Below are 18587 nucleotides of genomic sequence, written 5' to 3'. Positions count from 1 at the left end.
TGTTGCCACGGACTAGAGTGCAGTGGCATCATTATAGCTCACTGCAACCTTAAACTCCTGGGCTCAATTGATCCTCTTGCCTCAGCCTCCTAAGCAGCTGGGACTACAGACAAGTGCCACTGTGCCTGGCTAATTTTTCTATTTTTAGTAGAGATGGGTTCTCGCTCTTGCTCAGGCTGGTCTTGAACTCCTGACCTGTAGTTCACGTCTGTAATATTAACACTCCAGGAGGCTAAGGCAGAGGATTGCTTGAGGTCAGGAGTTCAAGACCAGATTGAGCAAGAGTGAGACCCCCGTTTTTATGCTTATAGCCCTGGCTTGGGTGAGGCAAACGCATTCTGTGTAACCAAAATGTTTATACCCCAATAATATCTTGAATTTACAAAATAAAAAAAAAATAAAGATGACAAACATGAGCCAATGTACCTGGCCCTGGCCTATCTTTTTACTCTTTTGGTAAAGAGGAGTTAATATTAGTAAGAGTCAATTTATAAGTATTTTCTTTTTGGTTAGTATATAATGTGTCCTTTTAAAGAAATTTTTGTCTACCTCAACTTTGTGAAGATATTTCCCTTTATTAAATTAACTTTTAAAAGCGTTATGGTTTTCCGTTCCCATTTAGATTGACAGTCCATTTGGAATTAATTTTTGTTGATGATATGAGGCAGGGATCAAGGTTTATTTGATGTCTGTTTTTTTTTTTTAACTCACCCATAGAGATTTTCTTTTAGTTCACTTTGCTGTCTTAATGTTTCAGTTTTAGAACACTCAGTTTGTTATTATAAGGTAATAATAAGTATTTTCTTTGATACTAGGGATTTGCACTAAGACTGGACTTAGTATCTTTTTAAGACTGTAAAAATTTAAAAACTATAATGATAATAAAAATGGTACAATCTTATTACTCTCAAGTTTCTGTTAACATTCCATTGTTAGCATTTTAGTGTTTCTTTTTTTGTTTCCCTGTATAGGTTATTGGTATGTTTATATAAAATTTGTTGCATATATATTTGTGTGTTTGTATAAAATTGTAAAAATGTGTTTATTACATATTTATTTTTATCACTCTTAAAAACCGTGAGCATTTCTCTATGTCATTAGTACTATTCAAAAGTCAGATTTCTAATAAGTGTATAGTGCCATATAGTTGTATTGTAACTTAACTATTGTTAGGTATTAGGCTTTTGCACTTTTTAAAACTATTATAAATAATATTTGTGATGTTATATGTGGATTATTGTCATGTGAGACTATTTCTTCAGTATAGGTTTCTTAAGGCTGTTAATATATGCTGGCCAATTGGTCCACAAAAGACCAATTTCGTTTCTCTATGTAGTATGTGAGAGTCTCAACTTAATATCTTTATAAATGATCTAGAGAAGGAAATGTGAAATGTATTTTCTGGATTTGTGTATTGTGTTTAGGAAAAAAACCCCAACAACTCGACTTGGTCTTGGATGGAAGGTAGAGAAGAAAATTAAAATATAGAATATTTAGGTGGGATACTGGGATAATATATTGAAAGGCAGGGAATTTGGAAGGAGGATATAATTTGAAAAGAAAAATTTATTTTAGCCACATTGAGTTTTAAATGTTAAGATGTATAAGTGGAGGTATTCTGTAGAAATTGGTAATAACCCTTTTTGTATTCAAGCAATTGCTTATCTGCAATTGTATAATTATAGCCATACATATTTATTTAGGACTTTAAGGTTTTCAAACTGCTCTTTATGTAATCTCATTTGATTTTCTGAATGTAAGATGGGTATTATTACTACCACCAATTAACAGATGAGAAAATGATTATGATAATGGTAGCATCAAGAATCTGCTGTGTACTGCCGTGTACTGTAGTTATGTTTTACATATATAATCTTATTTAACTCTGCAGAAATCCTGTGAGGTTTTTTCCTTCTATTTTTGTAGGTGAACAAAGTTCCAAATAACCAAATTTTAGTAGTTCAACCTCACACTGTTAGCATTACTATCTGGAATTGGATTTTTATTTCTTTTACACCCCCCCTCCCCCCGTGATTTTTTTGTTTTGTCATACTGCTTCTGGAAGCCAAGTTTTCCCAGCTGGTAATTAGAAGAGATCGCATTGAAACTGAAGTCTTCTAATGCTTTACCTAAATGTTGTTTGTGTTTTATCCCCTTTTTAAAAAACTTATTTTCTTTCTCTTTAGTAGTATCCATTAGACATTCCAGAACCACTAGAAATTCTTTTAACATTCTTGAAGCAACTATAGTTAATATATGGAAAAATACAATATGTATAAAAATCATTTTTAAGTAAGTTTGAGTAATTTCGATTTATTAAAAAGCAGTTACAGTAGTGGAAGTAACACTGGAATGAAAGGTATCAGATCTTGGTTTAAATCTAGTTTTGACACTTAATAGCTTGGGCAAGATTCTTATTTTCCTGAAATTCTAGGTTCCTTGTCAGTAACAGGATAAGAATTTATATAATATATAAGTATATTACACAAATATAATTTAAATGACAGATCTCAATAGTTAGGATCTCAGTCACTGAATTTGGAAGACTTAGATTTAAATTTTGGCTTTCTCTCTTAATTAATGTGATTTTAGGCGAATGACTTAACAACCTTACTGGGCTTTGGTTTTCTATTTTTAAAATGGGATGAAAACACTTACCATAGGGTTACTGTAGGATTAGATACAATAGACTGTACAGGCTAGAGACCATGTGTCTTCCCCATCCATTGTATCTTTAGCACTTAGGACAGTGCCTGAAACCCAGAAAATGCTAGATAAATCTTAGTTTACTATGCTGAGGAAGAGGTATCACAAACTTGCAAACACCAATAAATGTTGACTATTTTTATACTTAGAAAAATCAGAGTCTAGAAGGGTTTTTTAACTTTTTATTTTGAAATAATTTTAAACTTAAAGTTGCAGAAGTAGTAGAGTCCATATAAACCCTTAACCCAGCTTCCCCTGATGTTCTCAAACTCCTGAGCTCAAGCGATCCTCCTGCCTCTGCCTCCCAGAGTGCTAGGATTATAGGCATGAGCCACCATGCCCAACTATTCCTAATGTTATAAAGCTTATATAGCCATATAGTATAGTTGTCAAAACCAGGAATTTAACATTGGTAAAATACTATTAAACTATAGACCTTATTTTGAATTTCATCTGTTTTCCCCACTATTGTCCTTTTTCTGTTCTAGAATTCAATTCAGGATCCACATTTTAGTTAGTTATTGTATCATCTTAGTCTCCTCTAACCTATGGCAATTGCTCAGACTTTTTCTTTTCTTTTATGACCTTGATACTTTGAGTGCTGGTCAGTTATTTTGTGGATTATCACTCAATTTGAGTTTGTCTGATGTTTTCTTATGGTTAGATTGAAGCTCTGCATTTTTGAGAACTCTCAATGCATCATATTGAGGGGATATAAGTTAATATCCCCATTTTAAAGTTACAATTTTTTCTTTGATAATTGACAGATATCTTGGAGGAGATATTTTGTGAGTGTTTAAATATCCTGTTTCTGAAATTTTTTGCCCCTATTGTTTTGTTTTTGTTTTTGTTTTGAGACAGAGTCTTGGTCTGTTGCTTGGGCTAGAGTGCCATAGCATCAGCCTAGCTCACAGCAACCTCAAACTCCTGGACTCAAGTGATCTTCCCGGCTCAGCCTCCCGAGTACCTGGGAGTACAGGTGCATGCCACCATGCCTGGCTAACTTTTTCTATTTTTATTAGAGATGGGGTCTTGCTCTTTCTCAGGCTGGTCTTGAACTCCTGAGCTCAAGCAATCCTCCTGCCTCAGCCTCCCATAGTACTGTGATACAGACATGAGCCACCGTGCATGGCCGCCCACTCATTTTAATATTCATTGGTAGACCTTACCTGTAATAGTTTATTACTATGGTGTTTGCCTAATTGTGATTTTTAATTTTCCTTACTCCTTCTGTGTTTGTGTTCATGGTAGTTGTTTCTTCTCCATTTATTTTTATTTTTTATTTTACTGTTGTAACTTGTATCTATGGATATTTTATTCTATGGTTATAATTCAGTATTATCATTGCTTAGTTTCTTGCTCATATTGTTCCAGCTTTGGCCATTAGGAGCTCTTTCAGGCTGGCTCTCATATTCTTTTGAAGTGTTCTGATCCTTTTTTGAGTACTTTAGCTTCTGGCACCATGATTTTCCAGGATCATCTTATGTTTTTCCCTGTCCCAGCTTTGGGCTCAGCCACTTCCTACAGAACTCTGATTTGTTTTTTTGTAGAACTGTGGTCTTTCTATTTTGCCTAGGCTAATCTTGAACTCCTGGCCTGAAGCAGTCCTCCTGCCTCGGCCTCCCTAAGTGTTGGGATTACAGATGTGAGCCACCCTGCCTAGCCTGTTTCTTATTTGGGTAATGGTATTTAGAAACTAAGTTTTGGTGCTAGCTGTATTGGGTATCGTTGCTTCTTGGTGATCTCAGCTGATCAAGCTAGGAAATATATGTATGTCTATTAACCCACACATGGACATAGCATCTATACTAATTTCTTCATGTTGCTGGGGCCCAGGCCAGGCATCTGTATTAGAAGAGATTGAGTGGAAGAGAGGAAGGGGATGCAAAGTATAGTTAAGATGTATCTAAATGAGCAGTTTCCAGATGTTTTGGGGTTGGGACCACTTTATACTCTTAAAAAATTATGAGAACTCCTAAAAGCTTTTGCTTATATTGGTTATGCATACCAGCATTTAATATACTAGAAATTAAAGTTGAGGAATTTGAAGTTTTGTTTATTAATTTAAAAATAACAATAAAACTCACTAATTTTTTTTCCTTCAAGAACACAATGTTTTAGGAGTAATTTTTTTTTTTTTTTTTTTTTTTTTAATAGAGATGAAATCTTGCTATGTTGTCCAGGCCATTCTGGAACTCCTGACCTCAAGCAGTCCTCCTGCCTGAGCCTCCCAAAGTGCTGGGATTCCCTTAGCATATAACATATAACATTTTTAGTGAAAAAGTAACCCCATATTCTAAAACAAAAAATTTAGTGGGAGGAGGGAATTGCTTTACATTTTTGCAAAACTCCTTATTGTTTGGCTTAATTTAACTGGATTCTCATATCTGTAGTGATATATTCTGTTCATGGGGACATGTCATGTAGCTTTTGTAAAATGCCACTGTATACTTGTGAGAGAAGGAGAGTTAAAAAAAGCTAGGCATTATTATGAAAGTAGTTTTGATCTCATGGACTACCTACAAGGGTATCAGGGACCGTCAGGAGTCCTTACACTTTGAGAACCACTGCTGTAGATTTATTGAAACTGTCATAAAATAAAGGCATATATTACTGGAAAGATGGATCTAGAACTGCCATGAGGAAAAAGAGAAAACTTATATTCTTTAATTTTAGGCAAATTGGAAGAATAGGATATCTAAGAAGGATAGAGATAGGTAGCACTGTTTAAGGTAAGGCAACTTTATTTGAGCCCTTTATCTAAATAATAAGATGTTGATATAGCAACCATATGGTAAATTTGTAGTTGAAAAATGTAATTGAGAAGTAGATCAGAATGTTTTTTTCCAGTTGTGGATCCCTGAAACTTTTCAAAATCAAAAGACAGCTATGGACTTTCTCCCCCAACAAATGTAGCTGTTTTCAAAGTCTTGCATACAATTATGGGTCTAGCAGAAGGGAAGGGATATGGTTCACAAAGGTCTGTGCATCAGTGTACTGCTTCACCTCCCTGCACTGTGCTGTGGATTTGTCAGTTTGGAATTTGTAGTCTTCATTTTGGCTAGTTACATTTAACTGCTCTTGCCAGATCCATCCTGGGAAGATGGATACACAAGCACATACAGGAAATATAGATACATATGCACACACACAGAGTTATATACTCTTGTTCTTATATTTCTCCTTTCTAGACTCTACACTCCAGACTCTGTGATACCCTCAAATATTGCTAGCATTCTTTCTTTAGACAATATGCAGTACAGTTAATTGTGTTACATCTTTCTCTTTACATTTAAATACTTGTTATACTTTGGTCACCTTGATTCAACTTGGGTGTTTCCTAGGCAGTGTTTTGAAACAGGTTCTTTCTAGTGACAGTTAAATACATCTTTTTAAAAATATGGTTCTGTACTATTTTTACTCTTAGAATAACCATTTCTCTAAATTTAGGGACAGCTATTTTATCTCTTTCTGCTGACTACAGATTATTCTTTCAAAATGTCCAAAAGAAGAAGGATAGCAGTTGAAAAAATTTTGGTCCACAAGAATTTATTTTATAGAGGAAATTTGAGTCTGCTTTTAAGAGAAGACACAGCTGATGGAGTCAGGGAGACTTTTTAAGAGAGGCAGTGAATAAGCAGAGCCTTGAAGATGGGTGGGAATGGAATTAGTAGCAGAGTATAGAGGAAGGCAGAATGACACCTTTCTTTTACTTAATCGGGTGGGAGAATGAGTACAATACTAAAAATTGAAATTGAAAATTAATAGGAACACATGGCTCCAGAAATGGAAAGGAGAGATGGTAAGGACATATCCTTCTGCGAAGTGACCAAGGACTTTTCTGTAAAATAGATCATATAAAATCATGAAAGCTTAGCTGGGGAGCTTATAATTGATAGCATTGGCAGCAGCATGGAATTGCAGATTCCTCACTGGGAAAATGACAAAAAGTTTTGTATTTATTTGTGGAAGAATATATCAGGAGATGATAATACTCTACATCAGTGATGTTGGTAAGATTAATTGATGTGAAATGGATGTCACTGGATATAGGTAGAGGATATTGACAATGAAGAGGAGGAAGAGTCCAAAATGCCAAGGAGTCAGTTACCTTCTTGTTTGGGAGGTGGGGATAGGGGATAGCACAAAATTTGCAAACCAAAAGAAATATTTATTCATCACATACTATGTCTGGTAACATTGTTTTAGGTACATTTATTTGTTATATCACTTAACATTATTGAGTCTGGAAGAAAGAAGTTGGGAAAAGTAGTAGATTTTGAAGAAAAAAGAAAAAGGGAGGATATATATGATACACTTGCAGCTCTGATTCAGTCTCTTGTTTCATCCATAAAGCCTATGTTTCAAACCTTCTTCATTTCTCCTTTTGAATTCTTGTGTTTATTCTGTGTACCATTCATTTAGTTAGAGTGTTACATGTGCTGTCTTTAATTAGTAGTTTGGGTTCTTTGGTAATGCATCAAAACTCTGCATCTACATTTTAAGACCTTTGAAAAGGCGATCTCATATTTAGAGTGTGTTCTTAGTATCTAGAATGATACTTTGCACGTATTAGAATCTCAGTACATGTTTTTGTTATAATATTTTAGCCTGACTGAATTTAGCACAGAGCAGGCACTTAATAGCTGTTGAATGAATAAATAATTGAAAGCTATTATGGAAAATATCAACAAAGAATATCTTACTTTAACCTATCAAGACAATATTTGCATACATGAAATAGTTAAATAAGACTATTTATCTTAAGGCCAGAAATTAAATAAGTCTTGGAAAAGAAAGTCATTCTGGATTCTGGGCTTGAGTTAGTGATTAGAATTAAAGGAAAGATTTTTTCAATACAGTCAGGAGGATAAAGAGGAAGAGATTGAAAATGAGAAAAATGTCATGATAATTAAGAGATCTGTTTTGGAACTTGCAAGAAAGACCAGCAAAGGCAGTGGCAAGGGGTAAGAAAACATGATACTATAGGACTCTATTTCTGAGTATGTTGGGAGGAAATTAGATTAGTATAGAAGGTAGATAAGAAAAGGGAGTCATGTCTTGTGGCTTCTGTAGTTTCAAAGTGGGATGCCCAAAGGTATCTTGGGTCAGTGGATGAGCAGGTGTCTTAGAGCTTTAGAATGATAAATGTCTGGATTTAGTCAAATCTGATTATGGCAGGATGGGTAGGGTGGTGGTTGGTGGTCGTGATGGTATTTCTGGTCTGGTAGTGGGGGCAGCATTTTGAAATTCAGGTCCTCACACAGGCATGAGGGTGTTAATAGGACTGGGTGAAATGGTACAGCTCAAATGATGGGGAAGAAACCAGAAGATTTGTTTTTGTTTTTTAAAAATCTGACATATTTCCTAGACTATTCTTGATACTTTCTTAGGTTTTTCTTGATACTCTAATGAATGTGTTTCAAAAATCCTACAAACCTGTCTTTTCAAACATTACCCATCTGCTGATGCCTGCTTTTGATTAATTATACTTGGGTTTATTTTGTGTGTGAAGTAACACTGAGAATATGTTTTTCTTTTAAAGAGAGTTCTCAAGGAAAGGGTAGATAGTTTATGAATGAATTATCTCTTTTGCTATGAATAAAAAGTTTTTTTATTTTTATAGATTATTGTAATCTTGCTTGGGCCAAAAAAGGCTTAAGTTTTTCTAGCCTTTTTGCAGTTCATTCTTTCTTCTCTCTTATCATTATCATGCCATCTCTTTGTGTTTTTGGATTTACCAGCATCTTTTCACAGCACTTTAGGATGAACCACACACTTTCTTTAAAGTTAAAAGTTACATAGAAAGGAGATTACTTAATTCCATTATGGATAATAAACCTATTTGAGCATTCTGAAAATGTAACTTGCTATGTGTCTATTAACATTCACTATTCTTTGATCCACAGATACTTCTAGGTTTGAATTTGTGCTTTCATAATGTTAAAAGTATACCTTATAATTGAAAATGATAGTATTAATGTGATTTACTTTCCATATATATGTGGAATAGCTGGTTCAGATATACACATATTAATCATTCTTTTTACTGTTTGCATATAAAGGCTCTTCTTTGGTTTATGAATAGCTATTAACCACAAAGCTTATTTATGAATCTGTCTGTACTTGATACTTTTGCTAAAAAGAGTTCCTTTGTTTCTTTTTGCTGCATACTACATTTCTGTGGTTTCTTTGCAATTTATAAGATGACAGAACTGTTTAAGCTGTTTTTTGGTGCCTTTTCAAATTAGGATGGAGCAATTCCACAGCTGCTTAGATGTTCTGTCATCTCTCCTTGTCTCATACCCAGTCCAAGTACTTGCTTTTTAGTAGATACCACTTCAGAGGCAGATACCACTTCAGAGGTATCTATTTTAGTAGATACCACTTGCAGAACCTTGGTGGTGGTGATTTTACCATTCTGTGTTCTAAATAATTGATGCCAAAAGAAGCCATAAGAGTGGTCACTATAACTGGATAGAAGTATTAGCTAAATAATCATTTATATCATGTTTTTGTGCCAAGGTTCTTGATTTATGATTCTCTCACTGCCTGCATTTTGGGAATTCATGAAAGCTTCCACTCCTCATTCTGCCATTGTGAAATCCCTGGCTGTTTTCCTCATGAACCCTTTCTATACAACTGTCTTCTAACTTTATATTATGAATCTGTAAGATATTCACAATCTTGTACACCCTGGTTTTTAGTGTTTTTTAAAAATATAGCCATTAGCACATTGTACTTCTTGGATTATTCTCAAAGAGTTTTGCTGTATTTTATATAGCCTGTTGAAAGTTTCTTAGTTTTAAGATTCTTGTGGGTTTTTTTTAAGGTAGACTGAAAATGTAGCAGTGAGGAGGGGATGATTGAATGAACACCAATAAATCTGATGAGACATAAGGGTTACTCTTAGTGATCTTAGAACCTTGGTTTTTGTTTTTGGTTTTGTTTTAGGACAAGCAACTCAGAACTAAGATCTAAGGATGTGATAACATTGTTGAAATCTTAATATTTTTGTCATATTTCTCTATTATGTAGTTAACATCATGTCTTGTACAGAGTAGTAGCCTAAAATCATATGCAATTCTATAAACACATGTTTGGTGACGGTTTGTTGTAGAACCCAGGAAAATACTGGCTAAGATCTTGTCAAAAATGTTGAGCATAAAGATAATTCAATTTTTGTTGTTAGTTTAACTTCACCTTGATTTTTTGTTGAGACAGAGTCTTGTTCTGTTGCCTCAGCTAGAGTGCTGTGGCGTCAGCCTAGCTCACAGCAACCTCAAACTCCTGGGCTCAAGCCATCCTCCTGCCTCAGCTTCCCGAGTAGCTGGGACTACAGGCATGCACCATCATGCCCAGCTAATATTTCTATATATTTTTAGTTGGCCAATTAATTTCTTTCTATTTTTAGTAGAGACGGGGGTCTTGCTCTTGCTCAGGCTGGTTTTGAACTCCTGACCTTGAGTGATCCTCCTGCCTTGGCCTCCCAGAGTGCTAGGATTACAGGAGTGAGCCAACATGCTCGGCCTTCACCTTTCTTTTGATGTGATCATCATTTAGAATTTTGTGTTTTCTGAGTATTTTACAAGTAAAGAGAAAGCCCATAGAGATGTCTTTAAATACCCTTTATCTCCTAATATATTATTGATATTTGGAACGTGACTTTTTTTTTTTTGGTACTTTTAACTTCATCAGTTTCCTTAAATGTGAGAATGAAATTGATGTTGCAGTATCCTGACTTTTACTGTATTCTGCTAGGTTCTATGATCATCTTTCCCTATGACATTTTTAATCTTTTTCTCAGGTAGATTTAAAAAAAAAATCTTAGTTTATCCCTTAGTTTATATACTCTTGATTCTTATTTCTCAATTGCCTATTTATGAATTCTGTACCACTCTTTTTAGTTGGCGCACACATAGTCATTCTGGGAGCACCTATATGTAGATTTAGCAAAAGAGTCAACAATGGCTTTTTTGTCACAATGGACTTTTTATTCATTTCTAAAATCGGCTTTTTTTTTTAAACAGATAAGTGTAAAGCAGGAAATTACTTTTACTGATGTATCTGAGCAGCTGATGAGAGACAAAAAGCAGATCAGAGAGCCAGTAGACTTACAGAAAAAGAAGAAACGGAAACAACGTTCTCCTGCAAAAGTAAGAAAACGTAATTAAGGTGGTGGTTGCTAACCTCTTAATCTTAAAATATTGGCTAATCTCATAGGCAGGAGCCTGGCTAGACCTTAAGGCAGGTGTGCAAGTTGCACATAGTTTAGTAAAGTTGGCATGCTGTACCCCTTCACCAAGAGGGAGGGAAAGGATGCATGCCTACATGGAGGTGGTGGGCCATTGCTTTCAATTTTTTCATTTCTCTTTCACTACATCCTTTTTTCTAAAAGTGAACCTTTCTTATGTCTCTTTTCTCTAAAAACTAACATGGTACACAGTGCCCTTGTTTCTTATTCGTATTAGTTTTACTTATCTTAATATTAAGGCTTCAGGAAAACTTAATATCAGTTATTCGTCAGGAAAAAGTGTGAAATACCTATAATAGGATGTAAGCTCCATGAGGACAAAGACTATTTTATTCTCAGCTGTATCCCAAGAGCCTAGGAGGCATAATACATACTCAGTAAATATTTTATGGGTGAATGAATGGACTAGTAAATAAACAAATGGCCAAGTAAATACTGCCAGGAGTTACCTGTTATTTTTGTTTTTGTTTATTTATTTATTTTTAAGTATGGTAATAGTTGACTATATATAGCATTTTTGTATTCTTAGGAATTCTCTGAACCTCTGCGGTGTATTTGCATCTTTATAGTTATTTTTCATCTTCTTTCTTCTCATGTAATGAATGAAGAAGGCTTTTTAAAAAAGATTATATTATAACATGATTTTTTTGTTGTTGACTGCTTTTTTGTATTTGTGATTTGAAATCATAATCATTACTTATTATATATTTTGTATACTTTTGTGTGCTGGAGCCAGCTTGTACTGGCTTGATTGCTAAATTTTCAGAAATTTTGCAAGCCAGTTGCTAAAACCATTGGTAACTTATAATTATCCATGGTAGGAATATTTACACCACAGAAATCAGCAAATACTTCCCTACTGCCTGATTCCCTTAACTGGTTGTTAAATATTTACCAGCATACACCATTACTTTTAAGTTACATAAGAATGCCTACTGTAGCAAGTTTTGAAAAATACAGAGACTAAAACCATGGTTACATTACTACTTTGATTTTCTGCCTTTTTCCCTTTCTGTCTTTTTTCAAATTTGTGTGGATAGGTATACAGATATGAATATCAATTTAATTTCCTGATTTTTAGCATTTAAAGTATATGTAAGCTATTTTTATACTTAAAGTTATTGTTTCTATAAACATTTTATTAGCTGCATAATGTATTTTTTAATAGATCATGTTATATTTAATGATTATTGTATTGGTCATTATTATTTTGTTGGAAAGTTGTATTTTTGTTTCCATTTTAAATCATAATGCACTTGAAATATTTATGTATTTATCTTTGTGCACTGTTGAATCAAAGGGTGTGAACTTTTAAAAAGGTTTCTTTATAATGTTACTCCTTCTGGAAACATTGTACCAATTACATTCCTATCTTCGGTAGACCTCAGGTATACCTGTCTGCACTCTCACTGGCCTTGAATATCAGATTTTGCTTTTTATAGCTTAAGATGAGTCTCATTGTAGTTTAATTTTGAATTTCTTTAGTTTCTGGTCACAGTAAACTTCTGCTTTTCATTGGCATTTTATATTTGTGAAATCTCCTTCCCCCCCTCCTTCCTTCCTTTCTTTCTGCCCTCTTTTTCTTTTCTTGCCAGTCTTAATGTTTTTCTCAGTAATTGATACTTTTTTGTTGTTCTTTACATTAATGGATAAGTCAAGTTCCAGAATTTAAGGGAAAAAAATAATTTCTAAAACTGTTTGTGATAGTGATTATGTTACTTTGGGTTCACTGCTGATCTGTGGGGAATCTGGTTCATTTATTTCAAGTCATTAAAAACAACATTATATGTATAATTCTACATTTTCCTGGATATTTTATTACCATGTTTTTTCTGGTGCTGTTCTTTAGTATAATGTCTTTCTGAAATTCTCACTAAAATTTTATCTTCAAATTATTGTCTTCTAGTAGGGTGTTGGAATCTTTATTTGATGTTATGTCTTAGGTGTTTCTAAATATAGATCAGATTTTTAGAGGGCTTAAGCTGTTTTGGTTGTCTAATTTAAGATGAACTCACTTATGAAGTATTGTTTTATAATATTTCTAAAGGTATTATTTAAATATTTATATATCTATGTAGTGGCCAGAGGACAGATTTGGCATATTTTGAGTATAGTGTATATGAAAAAAAAATTTTTTTTTTTTTTTTGAGGCAGAGTCTAACTCTGTTGCCCTGGCTAGAGTGCCGTGGCGTCAGCCTAGCTCACAGCAAACTCAAACTCCTGGGCTCAAGCAATCCTGCCTCAGCCTCCCGAGTAGCTGGGACTACAGGCATGCGCCACCATGCCTGGCTAATTTTTTTTGTATATATTTTTAGATTTCCAGCTAATTTCTTTCTATTTTTAGTAGAGACAGGGTCTCACTCTTGCTCAGGCTGGTCTTCAACTCCTGAGCTCAAACGATCCACCCGCTTTGGCCTCCCAGACTGCTAGGATTACAGACGTGAATGAAAAAATATTTTAGGGTAGTCTTTTTAGGAAAGTCTTAGGAAGATGAAGTGACTAGAAATAATGTGCAGCAGATGGGGGGTGTAAGAATAGCAAAGCAGTTATTTTAAAATTGTCCTGGCATGTTAAATTTAATGGGACAGGGAGTGGTGGACTGTGTTTCATACTGGTCTACAATCTCCAGGTGAATGGTTTTTTATGTTTGAAGTCTTAAAACTTTGAGACATAACCAGTGAGTTATTTTATATATTCTCAGGTATGTGTTTAAAAATTTACACTTAGATCTTTTCTTAAAGTATCTTGGTCTGCCCTTTTATATGAAGAGAAAGAGAAGTTTCTCTCATGTTTATAAAACAATGTAGTGTTTCTTACTTTAAATGCCTTAACAATTTTAAGTTTCATAAAGAATTATAATTTATTATGCTTAGAGGACTTCACTTTCCTCCAGTACCTTTCTTAAATTTTGCCATTATGAATATTTTGATTATGTGTCACCATTGTATCAGATTAGGGATCTGCACAGGAAATATAAAATAATATGATGGAATTTTAGTAAAAATATCAGATCTCATATCCATCCGTATAAATGTGGCTCTCTTCACAATAAGCTTTATGGTGAGAAGAAATATTGTATTGTTATGCCATCTCTAGTTGCCGTGGATTGTAAGGAATAATTGCTTTCTGAACAAATATGGCAAGGCCTAGTCATCTTTATGTGGGGGACAGAGCGGGGTGGCGGGGGACTTAGGCGCAGTGGAAAAGCTTAGTCATTTTAAGGTAGGTTTTAATATTTGAAAATTGCCAAAATAAACTTGGCAACATGTCTGATGAAGAAGAGGATAATTGAGCTAGGAGATATTATTTAGGTCCAAATATATGCTACTACCATGGAATAAGCTTTTTTATGAAAGTAAATTTTCTACATAATAGAAGCTTGCCCTTTTAAATGTCAGATTTCATTTTATTTTAACCAGTCTTTTGGAAATCCTTTTTTCGTTTTAAATATAATGCAGTTGAACATAATTCAGCCTTTAATGTCTTGGGGCTGACATAAATGTTAAAATTAATCAGGTATTACAGTGAGTCCTTTTGGGAGGACTGAGATTTTACAGTTCTTTCCCCCATTACCATGAAAACTCCTGACTGCTAGATTTTAAGTCTTTTGTTTGTTTGTTTTTTACTTTAAGTGTTTTACCAATTATAATTACTTTATTCTCATTCCTTAATGACATGCTATTTATTTATTTTTGCATTGCTATATCTGTGTGGCCATTTAACAGCACTTTCCTTTGCCCATTTGATTATGTTTTTGTTTTGTTGTGGATTAGGACCACAGATTATATTATTAGAAGTGTGTGAACAATCTAGATAGACTTAATTCAGTCTCAGAGTGTTCAGGTCTGTGGTTCTCCCTCCTGGCTCTGCATTAATCACCCATAGGGCTTTTTCCATAGATGCCCATGGTCTGTTCCTGGAGGTCCATATTCAGGGGGTTTCCATCTATAAGAGCAAAGGTGATTATGATGTACATTTAAGTCTAGATACTAGAAATTTCTGGATAAATGAGATATTACTACCTGACTTTGATAATGGCTTGTTATATGAATTAGGAGATAATGTTTTTCACCTCAGAAGAGTTTTATGAGGATTGTTGCTAACATTAATGAATTCTAAGAATTTTTTTCAGTAAAATAAAACAATTTTATCTTAATCCAGTATTCTATATATTTTATAGATCTCTTCAAACTCCTTAAGATCGATTAAGAGAGAGCAGGGTACTTTATGTCTCTGTATTCTGAAATGCATCTTCTTTTTCATTTATTTAGCAAATAATTTGAGTGCCTTTTTTATGCCAGTATTGCTTATCAGGTGCTGAAGAAAGGAACTGGGCGTATTATGATATTTTAGGTGGTCTGAATAAAAATTGATTATTCAAAGTTATGTTGAACTCAGGAAGGAAGAACATATTCCATACAACAAATAGATGATAAATTATATAGAGACTGTCTTCCCAGCAATTTATTATATACCCTTGGTTCCCAGAAAAGAGTTGAGACTTTGGTATCAAAAAGATTTAAAATTGAAAAACATAAAATGAGGAAAATTTAATTAAGTGGTGCAGAGCAATAAATGTACCAGACATTTGTTATGCTTTCTACTATGTATTACCTTGAAGTCTAGGGATGAAAGCAGGAAATATGGAATAATACTTAAGAGAAAATGTGAAGGAAGAAAATTAACAAAATAATATGTTAGTATTCTATTTATCTGATTTTCCCAGGGAGTTATGTGTTCTAGGTAAATTGTTTTTTCACAAAACTGAACCATAACTTAAAAAAATCCTGATGCAATTTTTTTTGAAGATATCATATACTTCTTTGCCTAATATTCAGGAAACAGGAAAGAAATAACCTTTTCTAAAACTCAGGGTCATTATGTTATACCATGCTTATGACACAGTGAATTTCATGTTCTGGTGCTGTTAAAGCTTTATTTTAAAATGAAATTTGGTAATGAATACAATCTAGTATTGGGGGACAATAAAAAATCCTGAAGAATGAAAGAAAGTGACAATGCGAGGATAGGATATTAGCAGTAACTAGGATGGTCAAGATGTCAGAATACTTATTCCTCTAGACAACTTTGTTATTTTGTTGTATGTCTTTGGAGTTGCACTGTTCTGCCATTTCTAAGTTGATTTGGAATTATAATTATAATAAAGGGAATTATAAAAACTCACTTCCCACCTTCAGTTGCAGTAAAACGTCTCAGAATAGGTGAGAAAGTTAAACTATGTTGTCTTTTGGGTTTAAGAGTTGATTTCGATAGATTTATAACAGGAATGTGTGATAAAACCTGTAGTCATTAATTTAAAATATGCCTTAGTAATTTTAGTAGTACATAAATAGAATGTGAAAAATCATGTCTGCCTTTTTAAGAGAGCAGAACCTTTTCTATTGAGAGGTGTCAGGTTTTAGTTATTAGGTGGCACTTACCCATAAGGAGTGAAAATTCTCTCAAATGAATAGGCAGAGCTTAGGGCTTTGCCTGATGAAAACAGGTGTATTTTTTAAGATAACTTTCACTGTGTGTGTGTGTGTGTGTGTGTGTGTGTGTGTGTGTGTGTGTGTGTGTAGCTAGCTGGAAACATATTTTTCTCAAAAAATATATCTACAGTGGACTATGACACTGAGAAAGCAGATTAACTTAGGAGTTCCAGTAGATATTGACATTTTTTTTCTGTAAAATCTGTTTTAAATTTGTTGAACAGATTTAAAAAAATCAAATGTGTTGGGTATTATTTAGGCAATTACTAACTTCTTTTCTTTTTTTTAAGACTAGTCAAGTGCAGTAGTGAGGAGGGGGAAAAGTAGTAGAACAAGGAGTTTAATCTGTAACTGAACAATCAAGTGAGATAACTCACTACCTTTGGACCACCTGGCAATTACTAATTTCTCCATTTGGTAAAGCCTGATTGCTTGGTCTTCATAATATACCATATTTCTCCTTAAGTAGCAGTGATAGGAGCCAAGATAAAGCATCTGGAGATGCTATAGCAGATATCCTAGAATTTAAATTTTTTAACGTTATATTCTTCATTTGTATTGGTGTTTGTAAGTTGAGAGGAAAAAAGAAAAACAGAAGTATTTTATGGTACCAGTAGCATATGAGACTGCTGATCTCTAAGGCAAACACACTTACCTGGTAAATCACATACTACTAAAAGATCTTGAGAGGACATGAACAAGAAAAGAATCCAGGTCTATACCAAGAAGAAAATTTTGCCTGCATTAATGTGCTTTTTCTGTTCTGCCCAAGGGACTTTGTACTTTACATACCCACTTCTCTGTGGCAGTACTCATTGTTCTGAAGACTGAAAAATTGAAAAGTATTGCTTTTATCAAACTTTTAAAAGAATAAAAGTGATAAGCTGTGAGGGAAGTTTGGTGTGAATAGCAGGCAGCCGTGTCAGACAGGTATAGAGTCTCCACTGTGCTCTGGACACCATTTTGAACACTAGGACTATAGTAGTGAATAAAACAGACAAAATCAGGTGGATATATTTAAAACAGAGTACAAATTGCAAGGACCATTGGTGTTCATCTGAGGCAAGGAGAATTTTACTCTGTGTCCTTTAAACAAAGATGTTTGTTACCATGGCCTAAGAAAAGAAAATATAAAATGTCCAAGAATTTGGTAGTTTTTTTCTTTGAACTTATAAATATGCTAGATCTTTCTGTGTATTTATCCACAAGGCAGTGGTAGCTGTTTCATCTGTAAAATTCACCTTGAATTAAGACTTGATTCCATAATCAAAGGCAGCATTACCTCCAGTGCCAGAAAACAATGACCTAGAACTCCTAAACACTTTATAAAAGGGCTTTGTACAGTCAAGGATTACATCCGTTTCACATTTAAGCAACTTGGGCCAGATTTGTTCCTTACAAAGCCTTTCCTTGCAGTTGCTATGCCACAGAAAACATAGCAACTATTAAACTGCCATGTTTTTTGGCACTTGCATTTTCTTACTTGTTATCAATGTATGTGAAAAAAAAATACCTGGTACTATCTTGTTTTAGTTCCATTTTATACAAAATATTTAATACCTTTTTGTTTTTTATTAGAAATATTTTGAATTGTATTTTGAAAGATTTTGTGTTTTTTTCTTTTTGCATAGTGTTAATGTGCATATTATTATGTGACTTGAAGGAGTTGAAAAAACTTTGAACTGGCCAGAGATGAAACTTTTCATTTTCACTGACTCTCTTCAGGAAGCTGTGACACCCACTTCCATGCTCCTGCCAAATGTTTCCTTCCCTTCTATGACTTTGGTGCATAGACTTTGAAGCATTGTTGACCACATGGCAGTTTGCCCAGAACCCAAATGCCCTGTATAATTTGTATAATAATTACCATGGATTTGCATATAGTATAGGCTGAACTGTCTTCCTGAATTTAAAGTTAAAAATATTTTTAATGATTAAAGCCTTTCCCCTTACTTGCTCTCCTTTTCTAGGTTTAAGAAGGGGTCATAGCTGTGTGTTTTCACAGTCCTTTGTATTAATCAAGATGCTTCCCAGATTTCTCTACCCTACCATGTTTCCCTGAAAATAAGACCTACCCATAAAATAAGCCCTAGCAGGATTTCGAAGCGTGTGCGCAATATAAGCTTTACCCCGAA

General features: G+C 34.0%; 1 protein-coding gene across 3 annotated transcripts in view; it reads left to right on the top strand.

The window, feature by feature from the left end:
• ZNF148 (zinc finger protein 148) overlaps positions 1-18587 on the top strand; it is a 134540-nt gene that overhangs the window by 70798 nt on the left and 45155 nt on the right. For all 3 annotated transcript variants that reach the window (XM_012780425.2, XM_012780426.3, XM_012780427.3), the window contains exon 5: positions 10737-10862. In XM_012780425.2, coding sequence (XP_012635879.1) covers positions 10737-10862 — 126 coding nt within the window. The remainder of the gene's footprint in view (positions 1-10736; positions 10863-18587) is intronic.

Source organism: Microcebus murinus, chromosome 1 (assembly GCF_040939455.1).
Source record: "Microcebus murinus isolate Inina chromosome 1, M.murinus_Inina_mat1.0, whole genome shotgun sequence".
Lineage (NCBI taxonomy): Eukaryota > Metazoa > Chordata > Mammalia > Primates > Cheirogaleidae > Microcebus > Microcebus murinus.
The sequence above is the reverse complement of the archived record's forward strand: the minus strand, read 5'-3'. Positions and strand labels throughout refer to the sequence as shown.